This window comes from Xenopus laevis, chromosome 2L (assembly GCF_017654675.1).
Source record: "Xenopus laevis strain J_2021 chromosome 2L, Xenopus_laevis_v10.1, whole genome shotgun sequence".
Lineage (NCBI taxonomy): Eukaryota > Metazoa > Chordata > Amphibia > Anura > Pipidae > Xenopus > Xenopus laevis.
In genome coordinates this window covers 41,902,013-41,924,754 of record NC_054373.1, presented here as the reverse complement: position 1 = coordinate 41,924,754, position 22,742 = coordinate 41,902,013, and the positions used below count along the sequence as shown (strand labels likewise).

The 22,742-nt window shown below is 40.4% G+C and overlaps 1 protein-coding gene across 1 annotated transcript; it reads left to right on the top strand.

Annotated features, from left to right (window-relative positions):
- Nucleotides 1-3,319: 3,319 nt before the first annotated feature.
- LOC108707989 (vacuolar protein sorting-associated protein 37D) lies at nt 3,320-22,680 on the top strand. The gene is made up of 4 exons (XM_018246189.2): nt 3,320-3,679; nt 11,202-11,373; nt 19,001-19,083; nt 20,060-22,680. Exons 1-4 carry the CDS (start codon nt 3,434-3,436, stop codon nt 20,849-20,851), a joined length of 1,293 nt encoding a protein of 430 aa, XP_018101678.1. The 5' UTR covers nt 3,320-3,433; the 3' UTR covers nt 20,852-22,680.
- Nucleotides 22,681-22,742: the final 62 nt, after the last annotated feature.

Here is a 22,742-nt window from a genome sequence, read left to right as displayed (position 1 = left end):
CCTTGAAGAAGACGTCTACAGGCTGATTTGTGGAAAGGCCACCAAGGCCCAGGGAGGCAGGATTTTAGGGGGTGGCATGCTGTCCAACCACACCCACATTAGTTCAGAAACACTGGGGATGCGCAGGAGATACAACAGTTTTTTACACTTCTCGTGTCCCAATCCCCATTGTTTGGAAGGGGTTGACGAACAACAGCAGGCCTAGAGGCGGCCGCTATGTAAATCTGGCCCTGGGCGTCTAAAGAGAGACAGGCTGGATCACCAGGGGAAAGGCTGAAAGACCAAAGCTGACGATCCCCCTGCAGTAAAGTTATTACAAAATTTACTCTCAACTCCTCCATAGGGAAGGAGTGAGGGACGAAGCCGAAGTGGAGCTTACAGGGTACCTGCAGGAGAGGGTAGTGGTCTGCTCGCCTGGACTGGAGCGGACACAGGAGCGAGAGGTTGTTGCTGAACTTGATCCAGCCTCACAGATAGCCTCTGGAGACATTGGACAATCTGGTCTTGCTACGCCTCCTGTTCTCAGCGGTGCTAAAGGAGACTCGCCAGGATCTCTTCAGTCATAGCCGGAGAGGCAGCAGCTCTGGCAGCATCCATTTTTGGGGCCCAATGTAATGTGACGTTAGGTATCCCAAACCCAGAACAGACCCCAAGGTCCTGGTCATGGCTCACTGTTCTGAATATAACAACTGCCTTTTGCTTTGGAAGGAGCCCTCCGCTACTCAGATGCCGCCAGGTAATGGGTGAATCTGTCCTGTTTCGCTTTGCCGAAAAATTCATGAAACTCTGGAAAAATTAGCAAAATAGCAAAAAAAATGTATACGAAGGCTTATGCACGCACAAATTTTGCCGTGTGACAATTTTTTTTGTTGCGTCAAATTTTCCGCTTTAAAATTTTTGCTGATGTTCTCTGAAATCATTTGCAGGCAGTGAAATGCAGAAGCAATAAATGGCTAAAAATGCACCAAAGTCACCAAAAATGTGATATAAAGTGAAATAACATATATAAGGTATTGCACTATGCGGTTATCGAATGCGCTATTTGCAATGACAATAAAACACAGGATGCAGTAAAAAAAGCCATAAATTGTGTATGTGTGTAAAAGTGTGCAACCCCTTGACTTGTCCTTGCTACCTTGCTGCCAGTTTGCAGGGCCCGGGAGGCAGGGCCGGAAACTAGGGGTAGGCAGAGTAGGCACGTGCCTAGGGCGCAAAGCTGGGAGGGTGCCAGGCACGTACCTCCTCTGTTGCCTACCCCAAGTCTGGTTCCCTTCTCTGTCCGACTCTCTGCATTTCTTCTCGCTTTTTGCGCTTCTGTGCGCAAACTTCAATTCACGCAATTGCAAATTCGCGAATGTACACGCTAAACAGGCGCCGCGACTGCCAGGCCTGCCTAGGGCGCCTGCTCAGCATAGCCAGGCACTGCTGGGAGGGAGATATTCAGCAGGAGCGCACAGCAGCCAAAGTGCGTAGAGTTGGGAGCAAGTTGGGGAGAAGCTACACGTTCATAATAAAAGGGTTCATTCTAAGCAGCTCGTCATTAGGGTTATTTGATGGCCTAAATTGCAAACTGGAGAGGTGCTGAATAAAAAGCTAAATAACCTCAAATAAAAAAAATTAAAACGGATTCTTTCATACTGAATGTTAATTTAAAGGTGAACAACCCTGTTAATGGTTTACGTAAAATCCCCCTTATGGTATTCAATGTGATTGAAGAGTGTTGTCCATCCCTATCTATGTGGGCAAATGCAGCTTATTTTGTAGAATTACACGTTTATATTCCAACACTGCTCTATGGGGTGTATGTTTATGCCACACTTTTTTTTTTTTTTTAGTAAACATTTTTATTGTTTTATTTTATTAATAACAGGGAGGGGGTACAGAAGTGAAAAGGCGGGTACAGTGATATTCCACGCTTTTTTAATACTCAACTGCCAAGCATTGCATTGTATACACTTCACCAAAGACCCATTTAGATAAGTGGATGTGTGTTTATCAACAGTTGTTGAATGTGCAGTCTCTAGATGTTGGCTTTTGCCGTCAGAGGGACGCTGGCAGTGTCGGACTGGGACACCAAGGGCCCACCAAAAACCCTTAGACCAGTGGCCCACCAATTAATCTTAGACAAGGGGCCCACTCTTTGTACTATTATTCCTCCTCTCCTCACTCAACCTCTATTCTACTAGTCTCTTTTCTTTACATACTATAACCTATTATTCCATCTATTTCGCCTCTTTATTCTCATATAAATAGGCAATGACCATGAAATAGGCCAAATGTTTAGCAGCAGGAGGGCCCACTGACACCTGGGCCCACCGGGAGTATTCCTGGTATCCCGGTGGGCCAGTCCGACACTGGACGCTGGGAGTTGTATTATAGTTCAACATTTAGAAAGATATAGGTTGCTTGTTCCTATACTTATCCATGTGTTCCTGTGGCAGCCACACTTACCCATACACAGCAAGGTGTGAGATGTGGTTTCCAGAAAGGGTGGCAGAGTTGGTCTCATTAGAGGGGTCATAATGGTAGACCCACCTGCTGGAGGAACAGGGGCAGGGGTTGCAAGAATATAGGGGGGCATTTTAATGTGCAGTTTATACAGTTGTTTCTAATATCAGCATGTCTTCCTGAAGATATGGGGGCCCTTAAAATAAGTTGCTGGAGGGACAGTTACTTTTGGTTATGCATCAGCTCTTAAAATACTCATGAAACTAATTGGATTCAATTTTCAGGGTTTTTTTTTCCATATTTTTAAGTTTCATTAAAAATCAGATACATCAGATACATATAAATTGCGGATAATTAGATGACACCAGAAGTTGGATGTGATCTTGGCTGGAAATGATCTTAGTGGGACGGTGTGTAAATGCCCTAAACTGCCTATTTCACCCCAGCTGTGTAGCGCCATCTTGTGCAATAGGGATAAGGAGCCGCCTGGATTCTGATTGGTGGTTGATAAGTGGCATAAAAGAAATGGTCCTGTACTGCTGAGAAATGGAAAGGCTCACAGTGCCCCATATAGGCTCTATTCTGGGATATAAGACATAGAATTATACAGTGCCTGCTCTTATCCTGGAAAGTTTTACAAATGGTTGTCTAAAATCTCATTCTTTGCAAAGAAAAAAACCTTTATCACTTTCTTCTAGCCATGAATGAATAGGGCCACTACAATAACCACAAAAAAAAGAGAAAAAAGAAAGAAATAATATATGTAAAATAAATAAATAAATCAATATATATATTTATTTGCGAGGAGGGTGTATATTTAGCCGTGTGTATAGGCAGACACAGCTCCAGGCGGCAGCTATTATACTCCAAGCTGGACACATAGCGAGGACTCGGGGTGCCCTCTACTGGCCGCTCCGGGTATTGCACCCCCCGCTGCAGACTGCGGGGACCGCGGGTATTGAGAGTGGACCCGGAGCCCGGCAGCATGAACCCGGGGAGCCGCTCCCATTCGTCCCCGGAGCAAGAAAGCGCAAAGCCGGGTGTCACGCGAAGCCACACGTCCTCGGAGGTCGCTAACTCGAAGTCCGCCGCACGCCCCGATCCTTCCTCGGAGGCCGGTAACGGCGGCTCCAGCCCATCGGACCGGTTCGGGGCGCTCAGTACCGAGCAGCTCCGGCAGCTCCTCCAGGACGAGGGCAAATTGCAGCGTATTGTCCGCCTGAGCGAGCAGGTAGGGGAGGATGAGCGGCTGCCATTGCTCTACATACAGTAGTAGGGGGGTCGCTGGATGTACATGGATGTGCAGTGGCCATAGACATGTATGTGTTGTATTGTGTCTTTATGTGGAGATCTGCTGCCTGTTGAGCTTGGAGCTGCCCTACACCCCATTGTATGAACAATACACCCCTATCCGATACATGTATGGTACTGGCTTCCTCCAGCCTTTGTCACTTGCAGGGTGATTCATGAATAGGGTGCCATTAGTAATGACACTGCATATGGGTGCCCTCATATCAGCACTGGCCTGGGCTTTGCATTGTTCCTAGGCATGGCCACCCTATCCTTGCTGTCTGCTCATACAATCAGTGCAGCTGCTTTGTTTTATACGCTTTTACCTGTGGCTCTGCTGTCCAACCTGTGGCCCCCCTGGCTGTCGTTACCTTGATGCTGACAGTTGCAGTTGCACAACAGCTGGAGGGCCACAGGTTGCATGTGCCTGGCCTGTACCCACTGCTACACTCCCAAATGACTTCACACACTTTGTGTCAATTGCGCCTTACAGGTGCCGCCTCTGTATCCTAGGGATGTATTTATTGACGTGTGTTGCAGGCCTGCTTGTTTACCCTTTAATGCCGATGTTCCCAGCTGTCACTGACAGACCTAACTGTCACCCTGCCTGCCATATACAGAGACTTTATTATTGTCAGTTTTGTGGTGTTCCCTGTTTGCGTTCCGGCTCAGACATGTCCAATTGTGGTATGTGTGTGTGTATATGTGTGTGTGTATGTGTTTGTATATATATAAATATGTGTGTTTGTGTGTATAAGTATGTGTGTGTATATGTGTGGTTGTATGAATGTATGTGTTGTATATTTGTGTGTATATGTGTGTGTGTGTATGAATGTAAGTGTGTGTGTATGAATGTGTGTATATGTGTGTGTATGTATGTATGTATATGTATGTATGTATGTGTGTGTGTATGTATGTGTATGTATATGTATGTATGTGTGTGTATATGTATGTGTGTGTATATGTATGTAATTGTGTGTGTGTGTGTGTGTAGGCAGCACCTATTTGCCTTGTTTGTAAATAAGCGGTGCCATTAGCAACCACAGATGTTGGTGTATGGATCTCAGGGAAAGCCATAACAGACATCATCCTTTTCTGCTTAGTTTGTGCCTCCTTCTGTCCCCTTGTCTTTCCCAGACCTAGATCCCTCCAATATCCACAATGGGAGAGACTTTCCCCACACCTAGTGTACGTGCAGCCCTTGCATCACTAGGCACCTTCCTAACAAAATCAGTCTGGCATGGCCGTGTATATGTGTTTGCTGGGAAATGTGGCCTTTTTCTTTAATTTCTTTTGTCTTTGCACAAATCCCTGGCATGGTTTGTATTGTGTTGAGATACAGGCTTGTGTAATGCACTGGCACATAGTAACATCTGTGTGTGTTTATATGTATGGGCAGAGCTTCCAGCAGCCACAGACCTGTCTCATCCATACGCTGGGCCTGTACCACCCACATATCCTTCTGATTACACAGCCTGTAGCTAGGGGAAAGCTGAGATTTACTCAGAACCTGTAGCGTCTTTGTGATGCATCCGGCTCAGGCCTTGGCTCGACTCAAATATACGTGAAGGCCTGGTGAATATTATGTGTGCCTCTCTATGCACCATACACCTGCAGCACATTGCAATGGATTAGCCAGCAGTGTTTGTTATGATACTGCAGGCCTGCTGCTTCTGTCTCCTCTTCTCTATGTGCCAGTGCCTAGCCTTTATTCCTTCCTTTGTTTGGCCCACATATTCTCCTTCCTTTCTGTATTAGCAGCAACATCTCATTGTTTTATACATATGTTCCCTGTCTGCCTCAGGATCATTCTGCCATTGCCCTCTTTGTCTTCCCGACTTTCATTATTATTATTATAAGACTGTTCTTATTTGAAATTATATTTCACTTCATTCCTGTACCTATTTCCACCTGCTCCTCAGCTTTGCCTGATTCTGCTTTTATTATATTACAAATCACGTGTAACTTGGTTCTGAAGCAGCCCACAGTCACAACACTGGATTTTCATAGTCGCAATCAGATCCAATTTTAATACAGGTATGGGATCTGCTATCTGGAAACCCGTTATCCAGAAATCTACAAATTACAGGAAGGCCATCTCCTATAGACTCTATTCTATCCAAAAAATCCACATTTTTAAAAACGATTTCCTTTTTCTCTATGATGATAAAACAGTAGCTTGTACTTGATCCAATCTAAGATATAATTAATCCTTATTGGAAGCAAAACCAGCCTATTGGGTTTATTTAATGTTTACATGGTTTTCTTAAGGTATGAAGATCCAAATTATGGAAAGATCCGTTATCCAGGAAAACCCAGGTCCCAAGCATTCTGAATAACAGGTCCCATACCTATATACTATAACATCAGATCTGTAACACAACAGAGAAGGGCAACCAACTGCCACCTAGCTGGCGTTACTAAAATACCCAGCTACACCTGGCTGCCAAGTCAGACATCCCCCAGGGACTCAAGGCTGGGGCTCCTCTTTTCCAAAAATATATCACATGGGTTGTGTTTGCTGAGCACAGTGCTGCCATTTTTTTCTTGTCTTTCAGGTGTTCCCAAATGGGTTTTGTTGAGCGCATGTTCAGTACAGAACTTTTTCAGCGATTTTTATACTGTGCGTGCTCTCTTATAGAATTAGTGCAGGGGACACCAAGGAAGACAAGAACATGGCGGAAGGTTAGCAGGTGACTGACGAGCAGGACTGAATATGTGCAAAAATTATACAGAGAAATAAAGTGCACAAGGATCAAACATAAACAAACAGCTCCGTTCAGTTACAATTGATTTGAACCCAAAAAGTGAATTGATGTAAACTTAATCCTGTTGGCACTTTTACGCTTTCCATTCATTTTCAATTCTGTGGTTTTGATACATTATCAGATTTTCTACTGCTAATACTAGGAACCCTATGATTAACTGACTATACAGGAAGTACATAGACAGTAGGTGACAAGGGTCACAAATAGCAGCTTTTGGTGACAATAATTCCCTGAGGAACATTTGTTGTATAAGAAAGTTAAAGTAAATTAAAAATAAATGGCAAGCTTAGGCTGAATTCTTCCAGTAATAGGGTTGCTTTAATGTGATACTGACAGTAAAAAAATATTATTCAAAATATTAATATATTATTACCTGTAGCTCATGTTGATTGTTTTTCACTCAAGTAATTGTTACTTGAAATTCCTAAACCTGACTGTTTTGCCAACCTGACTGTCCTTTCTTAACCTGTCAGAGTTTCTAATGCTAACGGACTGCTGAAGCTCAAATATGGCAGCCCCCTCAGAGAGGAACATGGGGGATCAGGATCAGATGGGTAATTTGAAAGCATCTGTAAATACTTTCATGGCAAAATTATAGACAGCATGCAAAGACAATATTATGATAGATGTAATTTCTGGTGTCAGTATCTCTTTAAGCAAACGTTATAGCAAATGAAATGGTAGGCCCTCAGTCCAAGTAGCCCTGGGAATTTGCCTCTTTTGGCCATTTATTAAAATGCCTCAAGGTGGCCCTACATAAGCCAACTAAGGCCACTTTCTAACCAGTTGGAGGGTGTATGAGGGGGAGTACCCAGTATGGCTGGCTTTCTATTTTTCCAATTGTTCAGGCAAATGCTGTTTCAGAATACATTTTCAAATCTGCCTCATTCCTCATACACGTATTAATAATCGTACAAAGATATTATTGGTGTATGTATAAGGGTCGACGAATTTCAAAGACAGCTGCTAAGCTGAAAGCCTGCCATTAGTGCTGTCTAAAACTGCTAATATCTGAGAAACCACTAAATAGGAAATTAAAGGAAAACTATACAATGTAGGTGTCAATAAAAATATATTGAATAAAACAGCTCATATATAAAACCCTGCTTCATCTAAATAAACCATTTTCATAATAATATACTCTTTAGTAGTATGTGCCATTGGGTAATCATAAATGTAAAATTGTCATTTTAAAGGCCCGTCACCCAAAAAATGATTCCAAAACCTATTTTATTGTGTTAATCGAGCAAAATAAACTTTAATTACACTGTATAAATTATTTGAATCTTGTTTCCATCAGTCTGGGAACTCATAATAGCAAGCAGGCAGGAGCCATTTTGTGGACGCTGTTATTAAAGAGATACTGACACCAGAAATAAACTTTTCTATCATAACATTGTCTTTGCATATTATTTATAATTTTGCCATAAAAGTATTTGCCCAATGCTGTAACATTGCCCATCTCATCCCCATGTTGCTCTATGAGGGGCTGCCATATTTGTGCAGCAGTAGTCTGTTAGCATTAGAAACTATAACTGACAGGCTGAGAAGAGACAGTCAGGTTGGCAGAACAGTCAGGTTTAGGAACTTCAAGTAACAATTACTTACAAAAGCAGCCATATCCGCGAAAAACAATCAACGTGACCTATAAGTAACTTTGAGTGGACATTTTGAATAGTAGATTTTTAATGTCATAATCACTTTAAGGCAAGCCTTGCATCATCTCAGGATCTTGTTTGTGCACCAGAATGGGGGACCTGATGTCCATCCCCATGCACTGGCTACACAATTAAATGGTGAAGAGAACTGGGGGAATGTGGGGAGAGCAGTGACATTTAGGAAGTGCTGAATGGAAAGTGAAAGTAATTGTCTGCCCTGCCTTTATGCCTAAGGCATAAAGGAGGGGCAGGCAATATTTGATTGACAGCTGATATTTTTAAATGAGTTTACAACAGCTATGAATGCATTAATAAAAAAAAAGAAATTGGATTTCAAATTTAATTTGAAAAGGACTTTTATTCTAAAGCTTTTTATGTCTGGGTGACGGGTCCACTTTAAAAACCAAGAGCCACCGCCTGGGATCGTAGCATTCACGGTGCACACAAACAAACCATACTTGTTAGGTCACATGCGCCAATTAACAGACAGAGTTCTGTCTTTTGCTTCAACACTTCTTCCTGTTACAGTTAGAGTTGTAGTATTTCTGGTCAGGTGATCTCTGAGGCAGCACAGAGACCATCACAAAATGGTGGTTCAAAGCAAGAGATGTAAAAGGGCAATATTTACTTACATATATATTCCAGTTTGGTAAGATTCACAGGTTGACATCTGTGCATCATGGCCATGGCCTATATTCCACCCATACTCACTTCATGCTTCCCCTGCAAGGTGTCATTTTGTGCCTGGCTGGGACCCTAGACTCACAGTTAGGGTTGCCATCTGAACGATATTTTACTGGGCGGGTTGATAAAAATGATGCATATTAATGTTATTAAAAGGGAAAAAATATAGAAAGGCCAGTGGCAAGCCTAAACAGAATATTTTTCAGGATTCTTTGGGCATCACCCTGTATTGCCACCCCCATCTCACCAGTTACCTGCAGTAACAGCTCAGTCATTTGCACCCTGTAATTTGCACCATCATAACAGTTTCCACTGCAATTAAAAAACACTAAAAATGCAACTGAAATACCATATAAAACAGGCAACGTTGGACAGAGCTGGAAGCATGATTGGGGATGTGGCCAGAGCATAACAGAGTGTGATTAAGATACACATATATAAAAATGCTAGATTGGCAACAATAGAAAAGCAGCACAAAACTGCAGTACAACTTCTGTGCAGTCCTGCAGAATTTACTTTTTTCCAAAGGTTCACAGAATTTACTTTTAGAGCAAAACTTTTTATTTTATACTTGTGTCGCCATGAAAACCTTTAATACCTCAATATTTTTTGCTACAATAAACTGTATAAAAAATATAAATATATATAAAAAATGGGTGCATAATTCATTCCTAAACCAATTAATGGATCACAAGCTGAGCTTGAGAAAAAGGTGAAATTTTTTACATTAGGATGTATGTTTGGAAGGAAAGCGCCGCTGTAAGGAGAGAGAAAGTTGGGGTAAAATGGGGCAACCAGGCAATTCTGTACCAGGCTGGAGAAAGGCTATTAAAGTGATACTGACACTAAAAAAAAAATATTCAAAATATTAATGTACATCGAAAGTTATGCAGAAAAACGGCAAGCACTCCTGGAGCCACTCGTAGGTAAAAACAGCTTTTATTGAGTCGGTTAAAACATGGAATCCTGACACGTTTCGTATCTTACCGATACGTAGTCATAGGCATTCATACATCGAAAGTTACCTATAGCTCATGTTTATCGTTTTTCACTGATAGTTCTGCTTTTGTAAGTAATTGTTACTTGAAGTTCCTAAACCTGACTGTTTTGCCAATCTAACTGTCCCTTCTCAACCTGTCAGTTAGTTTCTAATGCTAACAGACTACTGAAGTTCAAATATGGCAGCCCCCTCATAGAGTAACATGGGGGATCAGATGGGCAATATAAAAGCATCTGTAAATACTTTTACGGCAAAATTATAGACAGCATGCAAAGAAAATATTATGATAGATGTAATTTCTGGTGTCAGTATCTCTTTAAAGAGGTTGTTTGCCTTTGGGTTAATGACTAGTATGATGCAGAGGGTGATATTTGGAGACAATTTGCAATTGGTTTTATTTTTTTTATTATTTGTGGTTTTTGAGTTATTTAGCTTTTTATTCAGCAGCTCTCCAGTTTGCAATTCCAGCAATCTGGTTGTTAGGGTATAAATTATCCTAGTAACCATGCATTGATTCGAATACTAGACTGGAGTATGAATAGGAGAGGCCTGAATAAAAAGGGGAATAATTAAAATTAGCAATAACAATACAATTGTAGCTTTATGGAGCATTTGTTTTTATATGAGGCCAGTGACCCCCCATTTGCAAGCTGGAAAAAGAAGAAAAAGGCAAATAATTAAAAAAAAAATCTAAAAAAATCTAATGAAGGCCAATTGAAAAGTTGCTTAGAATTGGTTGCTCTATAACATACTAAAAGTTAATCTACCTTTTTAATAAGTGTGTTCATTCAGTTTCTAACAGAACTTTATATAGCATGTACTGTTTCCCCAAAATTGAGGGATGTACAGGTTTGGGACCTGTTATTCAGAATGCTCGGGACCTGGAGTTTTCCGGATAACGGATCTTTCCGTAATTGGGGTCTTCATGCCTTAAGTCTACTAGAAATTCATTTAAACATTAAATAAACCCAATAGGCTGGTTTTGCTTCCAATAAGGATTAATTATATCTTAGTTGGAATCAAGTACAAACTACTGTTTTATTATTACAGAGAAAAAGGAAATCATTTTTAAAAATTTGGATTATTTGGATAAAATGGAGTCTTTGGGAGACAGCCATTCCGTAATTCGGAGCTTTCTGGGGGTTTCCGGATAAGGGATCCTATACCTGTATTAGCATGTGCACTTCTTCCCTTTTCATATAGATTTCATATATATTTCACACACATGCAAATGGGTTCCTTTACCATTTCCTGTAAGAATTCTAATTCTCTGATTGGCTATTGACTGGTTCTATGTAATTTTTGCAGAATGATAGATCAGGAGTCACAGTTTCCGTCATTTGTCCCCTTTAGGTGCAATCGCTTCAAGAGGAGAGGAAAGCTTCTCTGGCTTCTAACTTTGAACTTGCTCAGAAAAACCTCTCCCTTCGCCCACGTCTGGAAACTGGGAAAGCCAACCTGGCTATCAAGTATCAGCTGCTTCGGGAGACGTGCGCGTCCTGTAGAGGAAAGCTACGAAAGATCCGTGAGTGATTTCTCTGTTCTGCTTCAATACAGGAACCAAGCTCTGTCACTACACATCATCACAACCTTTGTCTTCTTTATGAAAATAACATTTCTTCATTATAGGAATGGCACTATTTAAAGAGGAACAAACAAAAAGATATTCTTATTAAAAAATAGCATTATAGGTATGTAATCCAGAATGCTCGCAACCTGGAGTTTTCCGTATATTAAATCTTTCTGTAATTTGGATCATCATACATTAAGGGGGTTATGTACTAAACTCTGAATTTATCTCATTATTTTATTAAAAAAAACCACGACCAAATCAAATCGAGCGAAAACCCGAATCTTCTGATTTTTTCGGACTTTTCCCTGAATAGCTTGATTTTTTTCAGGTTTTTGCCCGAAAACCCCACATTTTTTAGATTATCGGGCTAAACACAGCTCAAACCACAATAACTTTAAATCCACATAGTTGCCTCTCCCATTGAGTTATACATGTCCTAGACAGGTCTGAGATGGCTGATTTTCGAATTCTGGCTTTTTGCAGCATTGTGGTATACTAAATCTTGAAAAATTTCAGTTTTTTTTGCACAAAAAAATTTCAGTTTTTGCCCCAAAAAGCCCAACCAGATAAATTTGACATTAAGTAAATAACCCCCTAAGTCTGCTAGAAAATCATGTAAACATGAAATAAACCCAATAGGCTGGTTTTTCTTCCAATAAGGATTCATTATATCTTAGTTTGGATCAAGTGCAGGGTACTGTTTTATTGTTACAGAGAAAAGGGAAATCATTTAAACTTTAGATTATTTGGATAAAACAGAGTCTATGGGAGAAAACCTTTCTATAATTTAGAGCTTTCCGGATAATGGGTTTCTGGATAACAGGTCCTATACCTACTAGAAGAGCATAATGCTTCCATATTATACCAGAGCAAAGTCCAATCCCAACATGTCTGAATCAATTTGCTGATGTTACAGCAAATTTATTTTTTTGAGAACTCAACCCAGAATTGGTGGGGGAGGTGCCAGTTTGAGTCACTAGGGATGCCTAAATGATACAGGGTTAAGTTCCTCTTTAAAGCTGTGCTTCAAGCAAAAACGTATAATAATATTTTTCCCTATCATTAGAGCAGTCCCGTTGCTTATTTGAAATAGCAGTGTAATTAGGATACTGGGTCCCAGAAGTAGCAGTGGATACAACTCTGCAAGCCAATCATACAAAACTACTTGTATCTGTTCTTACCATGGTTTCTATATTTCTTCTACTATATGTGCTGGAAGCTACTAAGCATGATATTTGTTTAGTTGGCTTTTTCGTACAGTGTGTTCAGTTGGCAAGGATTATGGCTTTTTCTGTGATATAGGTATGGGACCTGTTATCCAGAATGTTCGGGACCTGGGGTCTTTCTGCAATTTGTATCTCCTGACCATAAAGGGATTCTGTCAAAACGCATCAGTTAATAGTGCTGCTCCAGCAGCATTCTGCACTAAAATCCAATTCTCAAAAGAGAAAACCGATTTAATTTTGAAATCTGACATGGGGCTAGATACTGTATATTGTCAGTTTCCCAGCTGCCCCCAATCATGTGACAAAACTTCCGTCACTCTTTACTGCTGTACTGCAAGTTGGAGTGATATCACCCCCTCCCTCCCTGACCCCAGCAGCCCATCAGCAGAACAATGGGAAGGTATCTAGCTCCCTAACAAAGATAATAGCTGCCTGTCAGATATAAGGACAGCACTCAATAGTAAAATATAAATATCTAGGTGTATCAAGGAAAGCAAAGAAGTGTCCAAACACTCCTAAATGGCTTGCAGCCACTGCTTTTAAGGAACAGACCCACAACTTGAGAAACTATGCCTTAAAGGTCGAGATAAATGTTAGTAAATAAAAAAGCTGTTTTAAATGATTGACACTCCACATTAATGGATTTCTACGCTACGGAAAATAGAGTAACAGAAAAACAGTGTCGGAATCGATAGGGTACCAGTGATCACTAAACAGACTAATGACCAAGGGTTTTGCACGAAAACAAAATAATACGGCCAATTTTAAGATGACTCTGGAGCAGGGATGAAGGCTTTTGAAATGGTGCATACCCCTGGGTGTAAGGATACGGGGAGATAAAATAAATGCCTTACGTTGTTATGGTGAGGCATCAAGGCTTTCAAGTTTGGGCAGGTATGGGATCCGTTATCCGGAAACCCGTTATCCAGAAAGCTCTGAATTACAGAAAGGCCGCCTCCCAAATACCGTTCCAAATAAAACACATTTTTAAAAATGTAATAATAAAACAGTAGCTTGTACTTGATCCAAACTAAGATATAATTAAATCCTTATTGGAAGCAAAACCAGCCTATTGGGTTTATTTAATGTTTACATGATTTTATAGTAGACTTAACTTGTGAAGATCCAAATTACAGAAAGATCCGTTATCCGGAAAACCCCAGGTCCCGAGCATTCTGGATACCTACACAAATAGCCAAAATTTAAGGAAAGCTTAGGCTATAGTTTCTACACACAGGAGCTGCAACTGCCAGCACTATTTACATCGACCACTCAACTATCAGAGCTAAGCATGTGTCTTTGTGTATATACCGGTATTTGTATATAAGGAGCCTTTGATGGATATCTGAATCTGGTTGCTGGGGTCTTGTTTCAATTAGCAACCAGGCAGTGGTTTGAATAAAAGGCTGGAACATGAATAGGAGAGGGAATGTATTGAAAGATAAGGTGGGACATTCACTAAGATCCGTTGTTGCGCCAGCGTCCGCTTCGCCGCACTTCGCCAGGCGTATTTTTGCCAGCGCTACGTAAATTCACTAAAATCCGAAGTTGCGCTCAGGGGAAGAGTAAGGTTGCGAAGTTGCGCTGGCGTTAATTCGCCAAGCAAAGTGAAGTTACGCTATCGATGCTTAATTTGCATACGGAGCCAAATTGAAGTTACAATGGAGGTATATGTAGCAGCACTACACAAGCCTGGGAAACCTTTAAAACAGCAAATAAAATTTTTATTTTGCCCTACACATGTGCCCACTGTATAGTTAAGGTGCCATGAGTTAGGAAATGTAGGGGGGAAGCAGGGTAGCCCCAAAAAAAATTTCGATCTTTTTCAGCCTATTACTCATAAAAAATGAAAAAAACGCCAGCGTTTTTTGGGACTTAGAAAAAATTGTAACTTTTTTTCAAGCAATCCCTATCTACTCTATTGCACTTCGTCTGGTCTGAGGTGGCGAAGGAAGTCTTGTGTAAAAGGTAGCGTTCAGAATAATTTGCGCGTTAGTGAATTTGCGTAGTTACTTCCGTTGCGCAAATTCGCCAGGCGTAAGGGTGCGAAGTAACACTAGCGAATTTACGCCAGCGTCCGTTAGTGAATTGGCGAATTAACGAAAATGCGATACGCTGACGTATTCACGCTAGCGTTAGGCGCTTCGGCGTTTCGTGTATTTGCCCCAAGGAGTAAAATGTAATAATAACATAGAGCAATATGTTTTTTGCTTGTGGGGTCAGTGACCCCCATTTGAAAGCTGGAAAGATGTAGAAAAGGAAGTCAAATCAATTCAAAATCTATTAAAAAAAATAATGAATACCAATTGCAGAGTTGCTAGGAATGGGAGATTCTATAATATACTAAAGGTTAACTGAAAGGTGAACTACCCCTTTAGTATCTTATATGTTTTAGGAAACAACAAGGTGCTGATAGGATTATTATTAGACATCTTTAGTTTCTTTCTTGGTTTCTTAGAACTGCATAATGATAGAGGACAACAGACAGTAAACAATTATGGCATGGACCCATATACCTATACAGTAACATTGTGGAATGAGCATATTATATACAGGTATGGGATCTGTTATCCAGAATGCTTGGGACCTGGGGTATTCCAGATAATGGATCTTTCTGTAATTAATCTCCAGACCTTAAGAGGCAGATTCATCAAGAGTCTAATTGAAAATTCGAAATTCGAATTTTAGATTTTTTTTATGGTCAAATTCAACTAGGGAGTTATTCAAATTTGATTTGAGTTTTTGAATTTGATTTTCGAGATTTATCATACTCTGGCCCTTTAAGAACTCAAATTCAACTATTTGCCACTTAAAACCTGCTTGAATTAAGTCAATTTTTTTCAGAGGAAAAAACTCAAATCAAGTTTTTTAAAATTGGAATCTAATTCGATTCGAGTTTTCGGGTCGATTCCATTCATCCAAACTGAAAAAATTTAAAATTATTATTTTTTTTTTAAAATAAATTTCGATTGGTCGAATTTCAAATTTATGGGATTTTAGGGGAGTTTTTAAAAACTCACGAATTAGAAATTTGACCTTTGATAAAAAATAACGTGAAACCAGTGAACAATTGTAATGTCATGTCTTTTCTTAGGAACAATAAGAATTTTTTTTAGGCTTAGCCTTCCTTTATGGATTCTGGCGAGAAAGGAGTATTTTTAACTTAGCCAGAAATGAGCCTCACAAATTAGTCTAGCCTCTAAACAGGAAACAAGTGACCAGTTTTACTTTATGTAAATGTATCATAGAGGTTGGGAATCATACAGCAGGCAGAAATAACTGCTAATAGGCTTTTAGTTTGTGCCCACATGACATGTTTCGGGCTTCAAAGGCCCTTTCTCAAGTGTGTGATTTAACAGTTTTACTTTATATTAAAGGGTAACTGAGATTTCCCAGCAGAATTGTTACGATGGGATGCTGCCATAAACAGTATTCTCTGTACAGGCTACATGAAAACCCAAGGACTTGTCCCTGGAATGAAGATTGCCATTTATAGCTCCAGTTATGTCGTGCTATACTCCCATGACTATGTCCACTTCTAGGTTTTTGCAATGGAAAAATAAACACAATAGAGGCCTTGTGGGAGGTAATAAGTAGCCATTGAAAAAATGGCTACTTAAAGGGATTCTGTCAGTTAGTAGTGCTCCTCCAGCAGAATCCTGCATTGAAATTTGTTTTTCAAAAGAGCAAACATTTTAAGTCTTCACTTAAAGGTAGGGATGCACAGAATCCACTTTGCGAATACCGAACCCTAATTTGCATATGCAAATTAAGGATGGGAGGGGGAAAACATTTTTTACTTCTTTGTTTTGTGACAAAAAGTTGCAAAATTTCCCCCCTGCCCCATATTTGCATATGCAAATTAGGGGTTGGAATCGGTTCGGCCAGACAGAAGGATTTGTCCGAATCCTGCTGAAAGTCCCAAACCGAATCCTGGATTCCGTGCATCCCTACTTAAAGGAATTGTTCAGTATATAATAAAAAAAAAAAAAATTCTAATATAGTTAGTTAGCCAAAAATGTAATGTATAAAGGCTGGAGTGACTGGATGTGTAACATAATAACCAGAACACTACTTCCTGCTTTTCAGCTCTCTTGGTTTCCACTGATTGGTTACCAGGCAGTCTCTTGGGGAAACTGTGACTTGCAGCAATTCAAGGGCAATTCACCTTCATTAGCAAAACTGTAATAGCACATAAAAACCACAGACAAACTTTTATAACCTGCCAATCTTTGTAAAATAAACATGGTAATTAGGGGCTCTGCACGCCAAATCTTTTGGTCCCTCTATTTCCAAAATGTTGGGAGGTAGGACATGATTATAATTAACATTGTGAATATTATGATGCTACAGGTAACAGATCCATTATCTGGAAAACTATTATCTGCACAGCCCAGAAGTAAGGCCATCTTGTACATAGTCCAATTTAAGCAAATAATTCTAAATTTAAAAAAAAAAGTTTTCTTTTTCTGTAACAATAAAACACAGTCCTAACTGAGTTCCATATTGGTGGCAAAACAATTATTTTCTTGTTATTTAATGTTTAAATATATTTAAGGCACATGATAAGATCCCTTAGCCGGCAGCCCCGACTCCCGAACATTCTGGATAATGGATCCCCTACCTGTACAAAGTAATTGCTGGTGGTACCCTTCAGAAAGTAGGCTTATTGTCATTGATGTGCAGTGGAGCCCTGTATGTAACATCTGCCTATAACCTCTAGGCTGTATGTACAAGGTTTTCTTTGCACACTACACCAAGGCACATTTTTTGAGTCATTAATATCACATGACAGGGAAGAGCATGTAAAAGTACAGGCGTGTACCGCATGTGTGCTGCTATGTTGCAACAAACTTACACAAATCTTTCATATCTAGTGTTGATTGAACAAAGAAATATCTTTGAGGTGCATACAGTTTACCTATATGGATGGAGAAGAGGTTTAGGACATATTATGTAGGATATATGGAGCCTTGGGTTTTTTTTGGATAAGGAAACTTTCCTTATTTGGATCATTTTTAGATTGTAGGCTCCTTTGGGCAGGGCCTTCTTCACCATTGAAAGAATGGCTACTTAACCAATATTGGTTATTGGTAGGAATGCACCGAATCCATTATTTTGGATTCGGCCGAACCCCCGAATCCTTCGCGAAAGATTTGGCCGTATACCGAACCGAATCCTAATTTGCATATGCAATTGTTGCCTTATAACCTAAAAAATCCTGGAAATAATCTATATAGTTGTATAAATTGATATTATTATTCAATTGAATTTGTTCAGATGGGTTTTTAAATTTAACTGAATCTGACGCAGGGCCTCTCTGGAATCCTTGCTTGTGCTATCCCCATTAACTTTTATTTTTTTACAGTTTAATTTAGGGATGCACCAAATCCAGGATTCGGTACGGGATTCGACCAGGATTCGGCCTTTTTAAGCAGGATTTGGATTCGGCCGAATCATTCTGCCAGGCTGAACCAAATCCTAATTTGCATATGCAAATTAGGGACGGAAAGCGCTTGAATTTTTGTCACAAAACAAGAAAGTAAAAAAAGTTTTCCCCTTCCCACCCCTAATTTGCATATGCAAATTCGGATTCGGTTCTGTATTCGGCCGAATCCTTCAAGAAGGATTCAGGGGTTCGGCCGAATCCAAAATAGTGGATTCGGTGCATCCCTAGTTTAATTCAACCCAGCTGTCAGCACCATAATTTGGCTGTACCCATCACTAGATTTTTTTTTTTAAGTATTACTGTACAATAACATTGATCTGTGGTAGATCCTTACATGACTATTATTAGATATAGGTATGGGATCCATTATCCTGAAACCCGTTATCCAGAAAGCTCCGAATAACAGAAAGGTTGTATCCCATAGACTCCATTTTATCCAAATGTTTAAAAAAGATTTCCTTTTTCTCTGTAATAATAAAACAGTACCTTGTACATGATCCCAACTAAGATATAATTAATCCTTATTGGAAGCAAAAGCAGTCTATTGGGTTTACTTAATGTTTACATGATTTTCTAGTAGATTTAAGGTATGAAGATCCAAATTATGGAAAGATCTGTTATCCGGAAAACCCCAGGTCCCGAGCATTCTGGATAATAGGTCCTATTATTATTATGTTATAATAGATTTGGTTTCTTCTGATGGTGAGGATTGACCCTATCCCATTATCCGTTGATATATCATTCAGCTCTATGCTTAACAGCCCTACTGATATAACTGCAGTTCAGGGTTTCAAAACTTTTTCTACTCATGTAACTTGCTCCATTGCATTGGCCCCTAGTCTAACTGCTGGACAGATGTAAAGATATGTGCATAATGTTAATGGAAAGCTTTTTTTCTTTTCAGAGTGCCTCTTGCAGGAATGTAACCCCCACGTTGCACTCAGTCACCTACAGGAGGAGCTGCAGAGCACAGAGGCAGAATGTGAGGTCAGTCGGTTCGCTTCGCTTTTTTAGGTTTTATTTTTCATGTACATATTGGGGAGGCACATTTATCAAGAGTCAAATTTTGTATTCATGTGAATTTTTTAAAGCTCCTGTAAACTCCCACAAATTCGACCAATATTATTTAGATCAAATTTTTTAAACTCGGGTGAATTTAAATGACCCGAAAACTCGAATTGAATTCGATCACAATCAAAAAAAAGCTTGAATGTCAGGAAGGCTACAAACATCTCCAAATTGATCCCAGCACCTCCGCCATTCAGAGAGTTAGAATTCTTAAAGGGCCAGAATGTTATAAATCTAGAAAATCACATTTAAAAAAAAAAAAAACTAGAATTTTTTTCAAAATCTCAATTCAAATTTTCGACTCTTGATAAATTTGGATAGAAAATTTCATCTGAAACACATAGCAAAATCACAGTGTAAAAAAGTGCAAAAATAATCCACCTTTAGTGGCCTCCCACTAAAGCAGCATGCCATCTGCACTAAAGCACCCAGAAAAGTGAAATGTTTGTTGCAGCTATAATATAAGCCTTACTTAATGAAATATCTATAAAATTAAATCTGGTTCAAAAGATATTAATACATTTTTATTTCAAATACTGACACGTGGCCAAAGCCCCCCCCCACTCAATCCATATATACAGATTGTTTACATGAAAGCCTCTGAAAAGAGTTTTCTTTTATATGTATATGGGAAGCCTGTTGTGTTCTGCTTGTTGCCAAAGTACATCGATGAGTTCCAAAGCTGGGAGCAGAACAGTAAACAGTTGTGTTTCCCTGATGATTTAGCATGTGTACATTTATATTTACCCATTACAATAAAAAAGCCACATACATTTAATGGTGTAAAAGTTTCTTTTACATGCTTTAGATGATGTTTATCAGCCTTATATTTTTTTTCACTGCATTTCTTACTGTATTTTTCTGATTTCTAATTTTCTGGCTGTTTTTTCTCTAGGCCCTTTCCCAGCTGTTCCTGGAGGGCTCCCTCCCTCTCCTTGTTTTTTTGGATTCTTATCATTTGCTTCGTGCTCAGTGTCACATCCGCAGAATCCAGAATGAGAAGCTGCTTGAGATTTTGGGAGAGACTCTAGACCAGGACGCACCGCCCCAAACCCAGGAACTGACTGCTGAACGTGAATTGCCCCCTCAGTCCAACAAAATATCCTCTGACCAGAACATCCCCCCAAAGCTTCAGGAACTTCCTCCACAGTCCAGAAAACTTCCCCCCAAGCAAGCCTTGCCCCAACCTCAAGCCACCAAATTGCCATCCAATCGGGACCCTAAAGTCAAGCCTCGTGATGTGGCTCCAGGGGGGCAACAGCCTTCTCGACCCCGAGAACTGCCCATCCAGTCCAGTAAACTTCCCCCTGACCGGAAACTGCCTTCCAACCCCAAGGAAAAGCCCCACAATCCCAGAGATCAGAACCCACAGGCATGTGCTCAACCCATTCCTTCCCCTGCTGCTCCCTCACAGATGCCCCCTGCTGTGTTTCGTCTGCCTCCTCTGCCATGTGGAATGACACCTGCACTGCTAATCCCAGCAGAGGTGCTCTCTCCTTTTCAGGGTCCATCTGCCCAGTCCCCTGGATGCCTCCCACCACTGGGACGTCCTAATGCTCAGCAGCAACAACAGCCCCCAAGGGCCCCTCTGCGCTTCATTGCTCGCATCTACTTCCTGAGCACTCGGCACCTCAGGGTGCTGTCCAGAGCCCAACGGCAGCAGCAGCAGCACCCTCCGAAGCGATAAGTGACAGGCTTCTGTTGGATAAGGGAGTGGGGCAATTTATGGGACGGGGGACAGGGTAGTTGTCAGTGTGTAAGTGCGCTGCTGTGTGTGCGCATGTATGTCTGCAGGAGAAGTGGTTTTCTTTGTTAGACTGAGTTGTTTGATTCACTTCTGGGCCTGTGTGATGCATGCTTGCTTGGTGACGAGTGTATATATGAACTGTGTACAGTTGTTATTTCATATCTCTCCCACTTTGGACACAATATGCGTCCTGTGTCTTTTTGGATGCAACATGCACTCAGTGCTTCTCCTTTTTAGTGAGTATAAATCACAGATCCGCAACATGTTACTTTGCTGGACAGCAGCTCCTAGCAAGCCTCAGCAGGGATACCAGGAGTTGTCAGACAGCTAATAAGATATAAGTTGAAGATCCGAGCCCCATCCAGTATATAGCTATGGAGTGAATCCTGCAGGTAATTAGGTGTAGTGTGCTCAGCACTGCAAGAAGTTTTCATTAATGATGCGTGTCTCTGTTGTGTGAATGTGTGTTGGGCAATATACTTCATGTCGAAATGTTACGTTTGAATGAGCTCCACCAAATACACGTGATTTAAGTTACCTGTGTAAATGCCCCTATCCCTGTATTCCTAATGCTTTCCTGTGTTGAAAGTGCATTGGTGGTATTAGACTTTATCAGCCCTCAAAGTGTGCATCATACTGTACTTTAAATGAGTGCGGCCAGACTGAATGCACTGTGCACAAACACATTCCAGTGAGTACGCTAATGTAATATGGGAGCAGTGTGTTTATACCTGAACTTCCAGCCTGCACCAGCAATAGCTTTATATGTGGTCAAGAGCCTCGCAGTTGCTCTCACTTCTGTGTTTAGGCAGCCATATTTGCTTTATTTATGTTCTGCATGCTTGTTATTGATAGCTTATGTCATTTTTAAGTGAGATATCTGCAAAAAAACGTAGGAGTGTTTTAAAAAATAATACTCAGGTGTTGGATTAATAAAGTTGTGGATTAATACAGTGACCCTACTGCTGCAATAGGTATCCTTTGGCTCGCCATCAGTTGCTGAAGTTGCAGCTCTTTAACACCTGCAGTGTTAGAGCTTTTTATACAGCTGCCTATGATTTCATTAGGAAACTGCATTCTAAGCTAGATTTACGATGCTAGAGATAATATATACAGACACTGGAAGTTAGTAGCAGATTTTAAGGCCTCACTAGGGACTGCCAGGCTTTATATAGTCATATTGCTTGGCTTAAGTCCGTCAAGCAATGTGAGACTTTCCATCCATCTCCATCTGAGTCTTGAGGGCTTAATTACTAGCGAATAGTCACTAGTAATTAAGCCCTCAAGACTCAGATGGAGTTAAAGTATGGTATAATTAAATTCATGGCATGGCATGATACATATTGATATCTTACAGCAACCAAAACCATAGGGAAAAAGTTTAGCAGCACAATGTTGCTGATGGATTGAAGACTAGGGAATGTTTCCCTTGTTTATCCTCATTTTAGGAGCTGGATTAGCCGTGAGGTTATCTCTAGGTATATGTTTGTATATAGTGTGAAGCCAATGGACAGCAAATCGAAAGGCCTACACATTTTATTCTCTGCTCTAATGCAGGAGATTGTGCAGATGTATACATTTAGAGACGATTTTTCAGGTGGTTGCTTAGTGTAGTGGCTCAGTAATGTAAAGCATAGGGTTGCCATGCTGTATTTATTTATGTGTGCTTTTCTTCTAGGCAGCACATGAACAGGTTTTAAAACAGGAAGCTTTGTGTATATGAGAGATATTCTGGTCCTCTGATGGCTTTGAAGCAATTATATTTGTAGTTAGAGAAAGGACATATGCCTTTATTTGTTGAGTCTTCAGGTTTAATTTCATGCCTACTCCA